Genomic DNA, 12,849 nt, shown 5'->3' with positions numbered 1-12,849 from the left:
AACAGTTATGCAGCTAACTGAATAAATACAATTTGACCCTCTAAAAACATTCCTGGTGCAGAAAGAAAAAATTCAATATCCTCAGCTAGCTGGTGCTCACACCGTGTCAAGACAGATAGATGCACGGTCCATTTATTCCCTTAAAAGTATAGAGTTACCAGGGTGTTGAATTTATAATACTGCCCCCTCACAGAAACTGGTTTAACATCTATAAAAATAGGCACAAACATTACGTCACGTACCTCAAGAGAACAGCTCATATGTCCTTGATATATTTTCAAGCAATTTTTATTATGTAGTGAAGTGGCTATCAGCCAATGCTTCAGCAAATATCTTAAGCCCCAAGGAAGGCAGATCCTGCTCAAATGTCGTCTGACAGACACTTTACATCCAAATAAAAATTGCTTGAAAATATATCAAGGGCATGTGAGCAGTGCTGTTGATGCAACCGACATGATGTTTACATCTATTCAGAGCAATGAAATGAGTCAGTTGACATGAGCTGCAATAATCCATTGTGAGCAGCAGTCAACACATCGGGACAGATGTCTTGCAAGGGAGGGGAAGGGTTCAGGTCACTTCGGTAGAAATAGGATAGCCTTCCTCGAGCCAAGCAGAGGAAGGATTTGGAAGGGGGAAAAAAAAAATGAAAACAATGAGTTTTCCAAATATTATGGTTATTATTATTTGAATATTCTTGACCAGTATCAAGAAGTCCCAGAAGAAGACAGGGGGTTTGTTGCACGTTATATCTTGGCTAATAACAAGGTGAAGTAGGTAAAATAAGTGAAGGGGACAGATGGCAGGAGAGGAAAAACAGTGTATATTCATATATTCCAGCTATGTAATGGTATTTCTTGTCTCATACCTAGGGACTCAGAGACGTCTCTGACACCACTGGGACCCAGAATGTGTTTCTTTTTCTAATTTTATCCACTAGAGAACACCTCTTTTCAGACCTCTGCGACTCTGACAATCAAGGCGAGCCATCAGACTCCCCCAGCCTACAGAGCAGATTTTATCTGAACAGTTACATCCCGATGCAGTTTATTGTGTGGGCTGAAAAGAGAATGTATTATGTGTTATCGACATTATTCACCTCTTGGGAAAGAGGCTACACAACCACAGGGGCAATGTGAAGGGTAATTTTATGGCGTTATAATGTGGAAAAGGGGCTGTGGTGTCAGCTCAGCCTCACATCCCCAGCACAGCCCTGAGGCACCAACCCCACAGGGGCCCGCTGAGGCGCCATTAGAGCAGCCTGGCTTTGGGAAGACACGCTCCTTCACGGCCCTGAGAGAGGCTGTGAGGGGTCCAGAAGGCACCAGGAGGGCCCCAGCGGCATTTCTCCACACACTCAGCCCGGCCCCATAGTTAAAGGACAGCTCCTCCAGCCCAGGGCTGCAGAGGACTACATTACCCAGAAGGCACTGCGCGGACGCACCGCCCCCAGCCGGCACCTCTTGGCGCTAAGCATCTTGGGAGTTGTAGTCCTCCCCCCTCGGGAAGTTTAAACCGAAAAAGTTTCCTCACTCTTTCCGGGTACCTCGCCCGCTCTTTCCCTGGTTTCCATGGCTACCCCCGCGCGGCCAATGGCGCGCGGGCTTGCAAGGGAGGAGGGCGGGGCGAGGCGAGCGGCGGGCCAACAAGAGGCGGCCTTGTTGCGGGGTGGGCTGGCAGCGGGCACGGGCAGTCTCCTTGGGGCCGTCCCCTGGGCCGCGGCCTGGTGGCAGCGGGGCGAAGATGGGCGGCGGCGGCAGCACCCGGCGGGTCACCTTCGAGGCGGATGAGAACGAGAACATCACGGTGGTGAAGGGCGTGCGGGTGAGAGCGGGGCTCCCCGGGCACCGGGGTCCTCTGAAGGGACGCTGCGACCCGGCCTGGCTCGGCCCGGCCCGGCCCTTCTCTGTCACTGCCCCTTGGCGGTCGCTCCCCTCCCCCCCCCGCCCCGTTAATGAGGGGTTTTGTTGCTTAGGGGGCTCAGGGGAACGGCTGTGCTTCCCCTCCGGGTAGTGAGAGGTTTGTCCTGGCTGCCTGGGTGCTCTGGCCCCTGTCTGGTTTCTTGAGGGTGGTGGGAGGGCTGGAGGAGCTGCTTGGAGTCCTTAGGGTTGGAAAAGGTCTCCAAGGTCATCTGGTTCAACCACCCCCTACCACCAGTGTCACCTACTAAGCCATGTCCCCAAGCACCTTTCCTTGAACACCCCCAGGGATGGTGACCACCACCTCCCTGGGTAACCCGTCCCAGTGCCTGACTGCTCTTTCTGAGCAGAAATGTCTCCTCATTTCCAACCTGAACCTTCCCTGGTGCAACTTGAGGCCATTCCCTCTGGTCCTATCACCTGTGAGAAGAGGCTGACCCCCAGCTCCCCACCCCTTCCTTTCAGGCAGTTGCAGAGAGCAATGAGGTCTCCCCTGAGCCTCCTCTTCTCCAGACTAAACACCCCTAGTTCCCTCAGCTGCACCTCATAGGACGTGCTTCTGTCTTCTGTGGTCTCTGGGTCTCACAGCTCCTCCTGTCTCCTTGTTCTCTTACACACAGCGTATTCAATGGCATTCGGGCCTATGGCAGTGGGTTGGATCTAGATGATCTTTGAGGTCCCTTCCATCCCGAGCCATTCTATGGCAATGCACCTACAGAAACATTACTGTTCTGTCCCTATTTAGGGCATGCTGTTACCCATAATGTACCAAAAAGCTCCTGACACCACACCACAAAACCTTGCAGCACAGAAATTTTATCAGTGGCACAGCGCAGTTCCCAGCAGGAACGATAAGCAGCTGCCCTTTCTGTGAACAGAAACCTTACACTGGAGGAATTTTACACGTTCAGTGCACATTAGGCCACAAATGTTAGCAAAATTTTTCTAACGCCGATTTCTACCAGTGAGAGACATCACGCTGCAGGGTTAGTAAAGAATTCTCTAATGAATATTAATTGTCATGGGCAGTCAAAAGCGTATTTTTATAGGGTTGATGTTTGAAGAAACCAAAAGGGAGTTCAGAGTTGGAAAATAAGAACTTCCATGTTATTCTTTTAACTTCTATTTTTTTTTTTTTCCATGGGCTACAGTAGATCTGATACGGGCATGACTCGAATCCCCAGTTCAGGTCCCCATAATTAGTGCCGGAGCTTTAGGGCCTGCATGTGTCAGTGTTAGGACAAGCTTAGTGGGTGACCTCCGTGCTGTGACCTGTATTGGGATGAAGCTCGTCTGAAACTGCCTAGCGTGCTGTTCCTCTGGTACCCAAATAACAGAGAAGGGCAAAAAAGCTGACTGTTACAAGCAACATGTCAAGAGGGGTTGTTTCCTTTCCCGTTCCCTTTATCCTCTATTTGTTCATAGCAGTTTCTTGTGGTATGAGAGCCAAAATAACCTTGTTCAGTCTCATTCTCTGCACTCAGAGATAAATGCTCACTCCATGAAGAAGAGGAAGGATGGTTGAAATAGTTTATTATGCATCGCTGATAACATTTTAGCTGCTGGTATATCTTATTTTGGGGCTTTGTGCTCTTTTATTTTTAAGTTTTACTTCATTTTTGTGGGGGGAGAGGGGTAATGGAGATGAAGGAAAGGTGCATTCTGACTCAGCTTGGGCTGGGGGTTGTATTTTTCAGCTCTCTGACAGCGTCATTGATCGTATGAAGGAACCTTCTTCACCCAGTGGAAGACAGCACCGATCATCCAGTGCAGGTACACCTGTATTTTCTGTGCTTTGGTGAGGGGAAGGAAGTTGAATGTGCCTTTCAGATCCTTGTGACAAACCCATTGCCGTTTCACTGAGAGGATTTTTTTAACTTTAACTTTGCTGGTCTATTTTTTTCATTTTTTTCTGACAATAAAACGTGCAACACAACTGCTTATTACACTCGATTTTTTAAGTTGTTATCTCCAACTTATTATCTAAAGGCCTTTCTTTTCTAAAATAAGAAAAAAACAAATATGGAAGTAATTTGTTGAGTCCTGAAGTGAAAATTCTCGCGTATTTAATCAACGCTGAATTTTAGCACAGCAAGCTTCGCTTGAAATACAGTTAACCCAAAGATAAAAGAATGATGGCTTATTTCCCCATTATGGAACAGCGGAAACGAGTTGTGTGCAGTTTACACAGCTCGCTGGCTCAAAATGATGGCTTTCTTACCACTTTGTGTTTTCGTTGCTGAGGTCTGTTCGAATGCATCGAGTGGGCTCCGTGCCAGGCAGGCGCTGGTCTAATTTAAAATAGTTCAGCAGAGTGAACATGACACAGCGACCGAAGGAGTGAAAACGAATGGCAGGGCTTGGAGCTCGTGATTTATGGCTGTTGACTGTGTGAAACCTGCAAGGTTCGAGGAAGGCTTCTTATCAGTGCTTCAGAAATATTCACGGTAACGATATTCCCAAAGATATTTGATATTCCAAACAAACAAAAAACCCACACCAAAATGCAGCCCTCCTGATGAGAACTGTGGCTACAGTGGGCCTTGTAGCAGGACCTGAAAGAGCAGAATGTTTTTTTCATCTGAATCATAGAAAGGTTGTTTCCTGCTGCATGGCTGAAGATGTTTATGGTGTAGGTGGCTGTGTCTGAGCTGGGTTCCCTCTGAGGTCCATGGGAAGAAAAAAGACATTGTGGGGGTTGATTGTTGTGGCTTACCTGGGAGTTGTACTTGAGGATGTGACAGATTGTGCTCCAGGAGTGCTGAGGCAAAGAGTTTAGTTGTCAGTGTCTAAGAGGGTCAGGTGAATCCACCCCAGAATGTTTCACAAATATTCCAGCTCCCAAGTGCTGCTGCCGAGGTTTGGCTTTCCCCTTTATGAAAGGGATGGCTGTGACACAGCCAAGACAAGGAAAATACCCGTGCTAAAATGTAGTTAAACAGGTTTGTAAACTTATTTTGCCCAAAAAAACTGCCTAGAATTTGGTGCTTGCTTAAGTAAGGTTTAGATAGAGTAGGGCTGGCATGAACTGCCGGATTGTCCATCTTTTCTTGTTTAAATAGTGTCCATCTGACGATGTACGTGCGCTTTGGTGAGCTGAAGAAATTATTCTAGGTAAAAAAAATAATTATTCTAGCTAAATTTTTCTAGGTAAAGGATTTATATGAAACAGTACTTGTGCATGCTAGCTGCTTTTACTGTGGTGCTCGTTGCTTTTTCATCTGTAAACCTGGATTCTGGAAATAACCTTGTGAACATCAGCTGGGGTTTTGGGGTTGTAGACACTGGAGACGAAGGCTGTGAATTCTCAAATTCTTTACTAATTCACAGTTTGCACATATGGGCCTAGTGAATTGCTCAACCCTTTGCAAGCTCAGGAAAGGTTACGCGTATTTTTGCTCTTAAGAACTAGTAATTTAGGTGAAGTGCTTGTGTTTACATAGGATAATCGGGGTTATACGCCCGTTGCTCAAATGATTTGTATTTAAGAAGATTAAATTATACTTAAGTATGTGCTACCACACCACACATTCCTCTGTCGTTGGGTGTTTTCTGATGAAGAGTTGCAAACTTGTGAATTCCTTTGATACTGTAAGAGCAGCCAACCTGTTTGTTTTGTAGCTACATCTTAGCTTGTCAAGAGGCTGAATTTGGCTGATAAGGTGGCATTGTAGGAGCAGCAGTCACATCAAAGTTAGTGCTCTGATGACTTAACATTCAGCTCCTCTGCTGATGGCTCTGGGGGCTGGATCCCAGACCTGGAGACTCATTCTGTTGTGGTGTGCTTGGTGTTTTTTTCGTTAAGCCTCTTGCACTGAAAGCAAGAGACCTGTTTCCAGGCGGCTCCTCCCCTCCTGTGTGTGAATCTGGTGCTGGTGAATTGTTTTTGTGACAGGGTGGATCTCTCACTGCCTCTGAAGAGAGTTTTCCAAGGCTTGTGGTGTTTGGAGGCTGGTTCTGGCTTCTGGACCACCAGCTGGCCAACTTCAGAACTTGACAGTTTGTCAGCCTGCATTTAAATCTCTGTACATTCTAGACAAATAATGCTTATCTACATTTAAAAAAAAAAGTCTGGAGGGAGAAACATTAAAGCTATTAAAAACAATCCTTTCCTTAAGCCTTTGATAGCTTTTGTTTGAGGAATAATGGATTAGATTACACGTGGAAGTGGGTATCTTGTTGCATGCTGATATACGATGTATTTGTTGACTTCAGTTTGGGGTGGGAAAATGAAATTGTATACAGTTAGAATGAAATCTGACATCTAAATACTGCATCTTAAAACATGCTGGCTTGCTTGGATCATTTTATGACTTTTGAGTAATATTAAACGCACTAAAATATTTAACAAGTGTAAAATCTTTAAAGCATGTCTCTAATTCATAAAGCAATATTGATGAAAAGTACTTTGGTCAGATGAGAGCTGCTTCTTTTTTGAGGGTATATTATACCTAAAGCTTCAGTTGTAGCAGACCAAGGGAATGGTTTAATTCATTTTAGCTTAGTGCATATCAGGAAGGCCAATAGTCTGTTGTGGAGGTGGGGGGAAGAACAAATGCTTAAGTTATCAAGTTTCTGCATCTCAGCCAGCCGTTCTTTTTTCCTCTGCAGAAGCAGATTACACTGGGGATACAGAGGATTTTTTTTTTTTTAAACTGTGTTATTTATTATTGTTACTGTACTGTCCTCAAGAAACCAAATCAGTAGAGGACCTGTGTCACCCACTCCTGTATGAGACCTAATAGCAGTGAGGGGCTTACTGAGAAGCTGGCAACAGGCTCCTGGGGTGCATTGTGTGAAGATGAGATAGTGAACATGAAAGCAGGAGAGATTGAGGCTGGAAAAGAGGAAAAACTATGTCATGATGAGACCAGTTAAGCATTGGTAGATGTAGTGCACTGCAAGTACCAGTGTCATGTGCTCTGTCCTTCCCTGGATGTCTTCAAGGTGTAAGTGGATAAACCTCTGAGCAACCTGCTCTGATCTCTAGGCTGACCCTGCTTTGAGCACAGCATTTGGCAAAATCACCTCCTGAGCCCTCTTCCAAGCCGAATGACTCTGCGGTCCTAAGGTTTGGAGGCAGGGTGTGAAAATAAGTTTTCTAATTGCGACCAAGCATTTTATTCTTTATAATGCAAGTGGGAGCCGTTGTGATCACCTGGGCAATGTGCAGCCCAGGAGAACGCAGCTGAGGACTTCTTTTTACTTGGGTCATTGCTTGTGATCTTTGTCCAGTTTTTAGGATTTCGTTTCCTTGTTATTTGAAGAATTAGGGCACGTATATATTCTCATTACTCCTACTGACAGTACTAGTACGTCTGGAGAGTCAGATGCTGCACGAATAAAACTAGAACTGGAGTACCTCATGATAAATGTTGTGGGAGTCTCTGCTTTATTTCTTGTGACTTTGAATTGTTTTGGATTTGCACTTTTTATGAGTTTCTGGAAGTTTACAGGGTTTTGCTGAATTTATGCTAGTTAAGCAAGAATCCTCTGCAATAAATCCTGCTAGTTCTGTGCCCTTTAATGTATTATTTTCATCCACTTTTTTGTTGCAGCAACACTTTTTCTCTATAAATTGAAAGATGAAGTAAAGTGACATTTCTGTGACGCTATTTTGTAAAATTCCTCTTATTTTTGGAAAAGGAAAAACAAACAAAAAAACAATAACAAAGCTTTAGCAAGACATTTTGGTGCCTGGGCTGATTCCCTGCTTTTCGTCTTGCTGTGAGACACCTGTAGATCTCGGGATGTTCCTTTCAGCCAGTAACATGAGTTTGCAACCTTTCCTCCTGCAGCAGCAACCAGGAGAGCATGGTCTCCATTTAATAATGTTTATTTTGCCTTATTCTAAGGATATATCTGGGTACTGTTTAGTAGAAGTTCTTAAACTTAACTGGCACTGAAAGCCTCTGTGAAATCAATCGAGTAGGAATCAGAGCCAACAAACAGAGCTGGTCTGTGGGCAGCTGGTAGCCTGGAAGGCCCTGATTTGGGTCTCCTAGAAACGGCTGTATTTGTAGGTTTGCTTTGATTTCTGACTGATTTCTACAAAAGAAGTTATTTGAAGGGGCTTAAAGAGGTTAGGGAGGGATACTTAAGACTTGGCTTTTGGTCTGAAAATCCTGGAAGCCTCTAAACTTGCCATCGTGGCAAGATTCTATTGCAAACAACATCCAGCAGTTTTATTAAGGGACATCCTGCTGCCCTTGATGAAGTAAGTAGCTATATGGTGTAAAATATTGACACGTAGAGGGAGGGTAGCTTCATTAGAACACCATTGCTTCTGATACCCGGGCTACAGTCTGCTCAGGGCATGTGTTTTTTGATGCATTATCTAAGTCTGAGCAAGCTGCCTTGGGTATTCTTACACGAGGCACTGCAGCGCTCACTCCTGCTCTCGTGTGGCTTGCTGTATTGCCACTTAGTTGTCATGGAGTTTCTCGGAGATAACTTTATTTTCAGTGATGTATATTGATATTCTTTGGGTTAAAGGTTCACTATTGATGGAAGTATTTTATTATCAAAAGGTGAAACGTCTTGTAACTCACTCGACTGCTAAAGATGCCTAACTTTTAGTGCTGTCACTCTAACAGCAAATCTTTACTCGAGCCTGACATTCATGTCACTGGATTGCAGGAGTATAGGGAATCTGGAATTATGCATGGGAGATGAAGTAAGTTTTGCATAAATTAAAGTTCTCACTGTCTGTGTGACATGCAAGGTGTTCTGCGAATGCTTTCGGATGACTGGGTACGTCCTTGTAAAATTGAACTAAAATTAGAAAGAAAAACTATCAACTAATGCAGCTGGCACTTCTGGTTTCCTTTTTGCCCGTGGAAATTGGACAGGAGAGCTGTGGGAGGGCTTAGCTCACTCTGCATCCTGAAAGTACAGCATGAACCTGATCAGAAAGGTGGCACATAATTGAGGGAGGGTTGGATAGACATGATAGAGTGTTAGAGAGTAGGGGAAAAATCCTAATGGAATTGTTTAAAAGGCTTGGATTGTTGAATGCGGAAAAGTTACACAGTTGTACACCTAGAGCCTTACAAATGCTGGTCTTGGTAATGAACAGAATTTTTTAAGGTGGGAATGCAAAAGCCTGTCTGTGCTCAGAGTACTCGTGCCCTATACTCCCTGTGTTTGTCCAATTCAAACATGTTTTGATTCTTTACTGAAATACTTCGAGATTTCATCGTGGCTGTGCCTTTGGGCTGCCTGCTGTAATTGTGCTGTGTCTGCTGTAATTGTGCTGTGCGTGCTGATAAAGCTGGGGAACAGCAGACTTCTTGAGTGCCCAAAGGTAGAGCAAGAAGGAAGGGCAGGAGCTGTTGGAACTTCTCAAGCAAATTTCAGATATTTCAAGGTATGATCTTACAGTTAACCCCATCTAATGGTCTCGTGTCTCATCCTATAAGGTGGTGTGCAGGGATTTAAGCCATCATGAAATGCCTTCAAGAAGAGTTTAGTGCTGGTTCAGCTCCCTGAATTGAACCTCGTGTGCTCTGAGAAGCACCTGCAGGAGAAGCAGGAGCATGTGCAGGACCAGCAGCCTCACTCTTCCTTCTTGGTGTGACAGCTGGCTTTTGGAACACCTTTGCAAATCTTGTCAGACTTGGGTTTCTTTCCTAAATCAGCTGCTTAAGCAACTTCATCACTGGTGGTTTAAGTGCAAGTGCCCATGGGAGGAAACAAGCATGAGCACGCCTCTGGGAAATACACCATCAGTTTAGGGAAAAGCAGGACAGAGGTGATTTGTAGCAAAGGTCATATGGAAATATGACGTAGAAATTCTTAGAATGTCATTATTGAGTTGCACAGACATTATAATTGCTTTATTCAGTACAACAGTCCTTATGTCTTCAGGTATTCAGTTTGATGGTGTTATCTCAGAAGTACACTTAGTCCATTGCGTAATCGTCCAAAAAATGGTTTGGATTATTTTCTTTTCAATAAAATAGGTTGCGTTGCTTTTCATTGAAACAATCCTCAAATTTTCATAGACTAGATTTGTATTTTTTTTCCCTGAATACTGAAATAATATGCTGTTCAAGGGAAGATTCACGTTTTAAAATCAAAAAATAACCTGTACTGGTAAATTAATAATAACAATTTAAAAACAACCAAACAAAACCTGGCCAAGCCCCTAAAAAGCCTTGTTCCTCTCTCAGTATTGAAGTGGACTGCATGAAATGTGTGCACTTAAATGTGCCCTAAGAAATGGCACTTGTGCTAGCATTAGCCCAGAGTTTGTTATGGTGCAAATTTGGATTAAGTTTGTGCTTGCAGTTGGAAGGATGGGCCGAAGGGAGAAGGTTTCTCTTTGCATCTCTTTCTCTCCCTGGTCCTTCGTTTTTCTTACTGTAATGCAACAATCATGTTTAAGTTTGTATGGAAAAAGTGGTCCATGTGTGGGAGGCGTTTATGGCTGGAATTGAAGTAATTGATTCCCATCCCCCCTTTCTCCGTCTGCTCCTGCTATTGCTCTATTTGTTGTTGCTCAGAGTTGTAAAGGGAGCTAAAGAAACAAATTCCGAAGCTTTCAGGGGTTCTGCAAATGGAAGAATTGAATTTTTGAGAGCTTGTGGAATTGAGTTTTTTTTTTTCCTTCTTGTCTCCTGCACGCAGGTCGGAGTGAGAAGGCAAATACATCGCATGGATATTGTCAGGTTTCAGGTGGACAGGTGATTGATGTAATTAGGGGATCTCATTTTAAAACTGATAAAGAACTTTTGATATTCCACGTGAAATTTAAGGAAAGAGCAGTCTGTCAAATCCTGTCCTACTTGGAAGCATAATTAACTAGGTCTTAGGCTGAGTTAGATCCATTTGATGATAGTCAGCTTCTTTTTTTCCTCTTAGAAGTGGTTTTGTGTGTGTGCATCTCTTAGCGGATAGGCAGAATTTCGCTTTCAATGGCACTCATTGAGAAGTGTCATTTTTGTTTCCATATATTCTTCGAAACAGGTAATTCTTATGTACTGCATACTGTGGGCTTTTTTTGGTCTCAAGTGGGTTTGTCAAAATTAAATTTCATGCTATTCTGCTTTAGGCTGCGTGTGCTCTATTAGGGTTTACTGAGTGCAGATGTTTGCTCTAAAAATCTTTGAGTAGTTGCGTGGTGCACACATAAAGCGATTTTTGTCGTAGCTGGTATAACAAGCATAGCCAAAGAATTTGCTTAGGAACAGCTTCGAAGTTAGAACTGGCTGCTTTTTGATGTGGAAGCCCGAGATTTGTGCGTGCTCTAACACAGTCTTCTAGTAGGTAGGGGAAAATCAGGCTTAAAGACAACTATTAGTTGTGGCGTGGGATTCTGGTATTAATTTCTAGTACTGCAACAAGGTGAATTAAGAAAGCCAGTGAAATTTTTCCTAAAGACATAGGAAAAAAATAACGTGGGAAAAAGATTGTAGGCATTTCATGGAGCTCTTTGCCAAATGCACGGAGTAATGAATTTGAAGGACTAAATGCTTTTGCCTTTATGCATGGAGTTGTTGCCATTGCCTTTTACTAGCACTGAATGGTTTTGTAGTTAAATCCTGGCAAAGTTTTAGACCTCTGAGCTTAGACGGTTGGAGCTCAGCCTTAGGCTAGGCTTCTGGAAAATGCAGCCAGAATTCATCGTATGGTTACGAGGCAGGTTTGGGAAGAGACAGAAATCGCAGTTCATGTACGCTGAAGTTCTTGGTTCCTACTGAGAGTTAAACGTGCTGGAGATTGCCGGCAGTGCATGTGCTCTGAACAATTGGATCTTTCCTGTGAAATTTCAGCTTTTGACTTCTCTAGTCCGTGCTGTGTCTAGGCACTGGAACAAAACCCAGCTCTTTCTCCTTTGTCCTTCGGAGACCTTCTTGGGATTATAGGTCGAAAAGTCCAGATAGCTGACTGAGATAAAGGGGTATGTAATTTAAAGGACGGTTAGAATGAAAGTCATTTGAAGCAGCTTGAATAGTTCTGCTGTCTTAAAGAATACAATCAAAAATATTGATGGTTTTAATGAAGGAAAGCTGATAAGTAAATGGGAATTGTTTGCCTGGACCAGTGTTTGGATTGATAGCACTGTGCAAGGAAATTGTCATCCTGCCATAGAACATCCTCTCCAGTCTGAGAGTAAAATGTGTTCTTATCCAAGTTCTCTCTCTGCTGACTACAAAAATCACTAAAATGTCACTAAAATGAAGTGAGTGGGGACTGCTATGAGGGAAGAACATCTCCAAATAGTTCTAAACCAAGCCTCCAATGAACTGGTAAGAGACCATTTCCAATCACACACAATGGGAGGGGGTTCTAAGTACACTTTTTTTTTTTCTTCTTAGCATTATTTAAAAACACCACTTGTTAGGTGTAACGTTCCTCAGAGGTCTTGTTATCCTGCTGAGGCAATAAAACTCTGTGGGTTTAATAAATAATGCTACTTCACTTTCCATCATGCTTTATGTACAGGTAAGGGAATCTTCAGTGTGGGATTAAAGAATGCTTTGGAGGCATGGTTTATCACATTAAGATGAAAAGAAAAGCCTTGTTTTATTCCTTCATCTTCAGGCTGCAACCAAGTGTTACTAAACCTCTTCATCACTTGTCAGATCAGACAGGTTAAGTATATTGTAAAGTGCTGCTTCCTGAAAGGTTTCTACCGCTTGTTTTTTTAGTTAAACAGGAGGTAACCATTCAGTCTCTTTTCTTCATGTTCCCTCCTACCTCGGGGAACCATTATGCAGCTTCGGCTCCTGCTACAATTTTATTTTTTCCCGAGACTTTTGCACGTTTGCATGTGTACCAAATTCCTCCATTTTAAATGATCTTATTTGCAGATCTACTAGTGAAGTTTTGAGGAACACCAGCCTGGAAATCGCAGTTTTCAGGTATTACTACCTGTTGGTTGAAGTTAAATTTAAAAACCAGTGACTAGAGTTGCAACAGATCT

The 12,849-nt window shown here is 43.5% G+C and overlaps 1 protein-coding gene across 2 annotated transcripts in view; it reads left to right on the top strand.

Annotated features, from left to right (window-relative positions):
• The first annotated feature begins 1,660 nt into the window (after positions 1–1,660).
• CHCHD3 (coiled-coil-helix-coiled-coil-helix domain containing 3) overlaps positions 1,661–12,849 on the top strand; it is a 148,044-nt gene continuing 136,855 nt past the window's right edge. For both annotated transcript variants that reach the window (XM_068670113.1, XM_068670112.1), the window contains exons 1-2: positions 1,661–1,824; positions 3,617–3,692. In XM_068670113.1, the coding sequence (XP_068526214.1) occupies positions 1,744–1,824; positions 3,617–3,692 (157 nt within the window). In that variant the 5' untranslated portion in view covers positions 1,661–1,743. The remainder of the gene's footprint in view (positions 1,825–3,616; positions 3,693–12,849) is intronic.

Source organism: Anas acuta, chromosome 1 (assembly GCF_963932015.1).
Source record: "Anas acuta chromosome 1, bAnaAcu1.1, whole genome shotgun sequence".
NCBI classification, from domain to species: domain Eukaryota; kingdom Metazoa; phylum Chordata; class Aves; order Anseriformes; family Anatidae; genus Anas; species Anas acuta.
The sequence above is the reverse complement of the archived record's forward strand: the minus strand, read 5'-3'. Positions and strand labels throughout refer to the sequence as shown.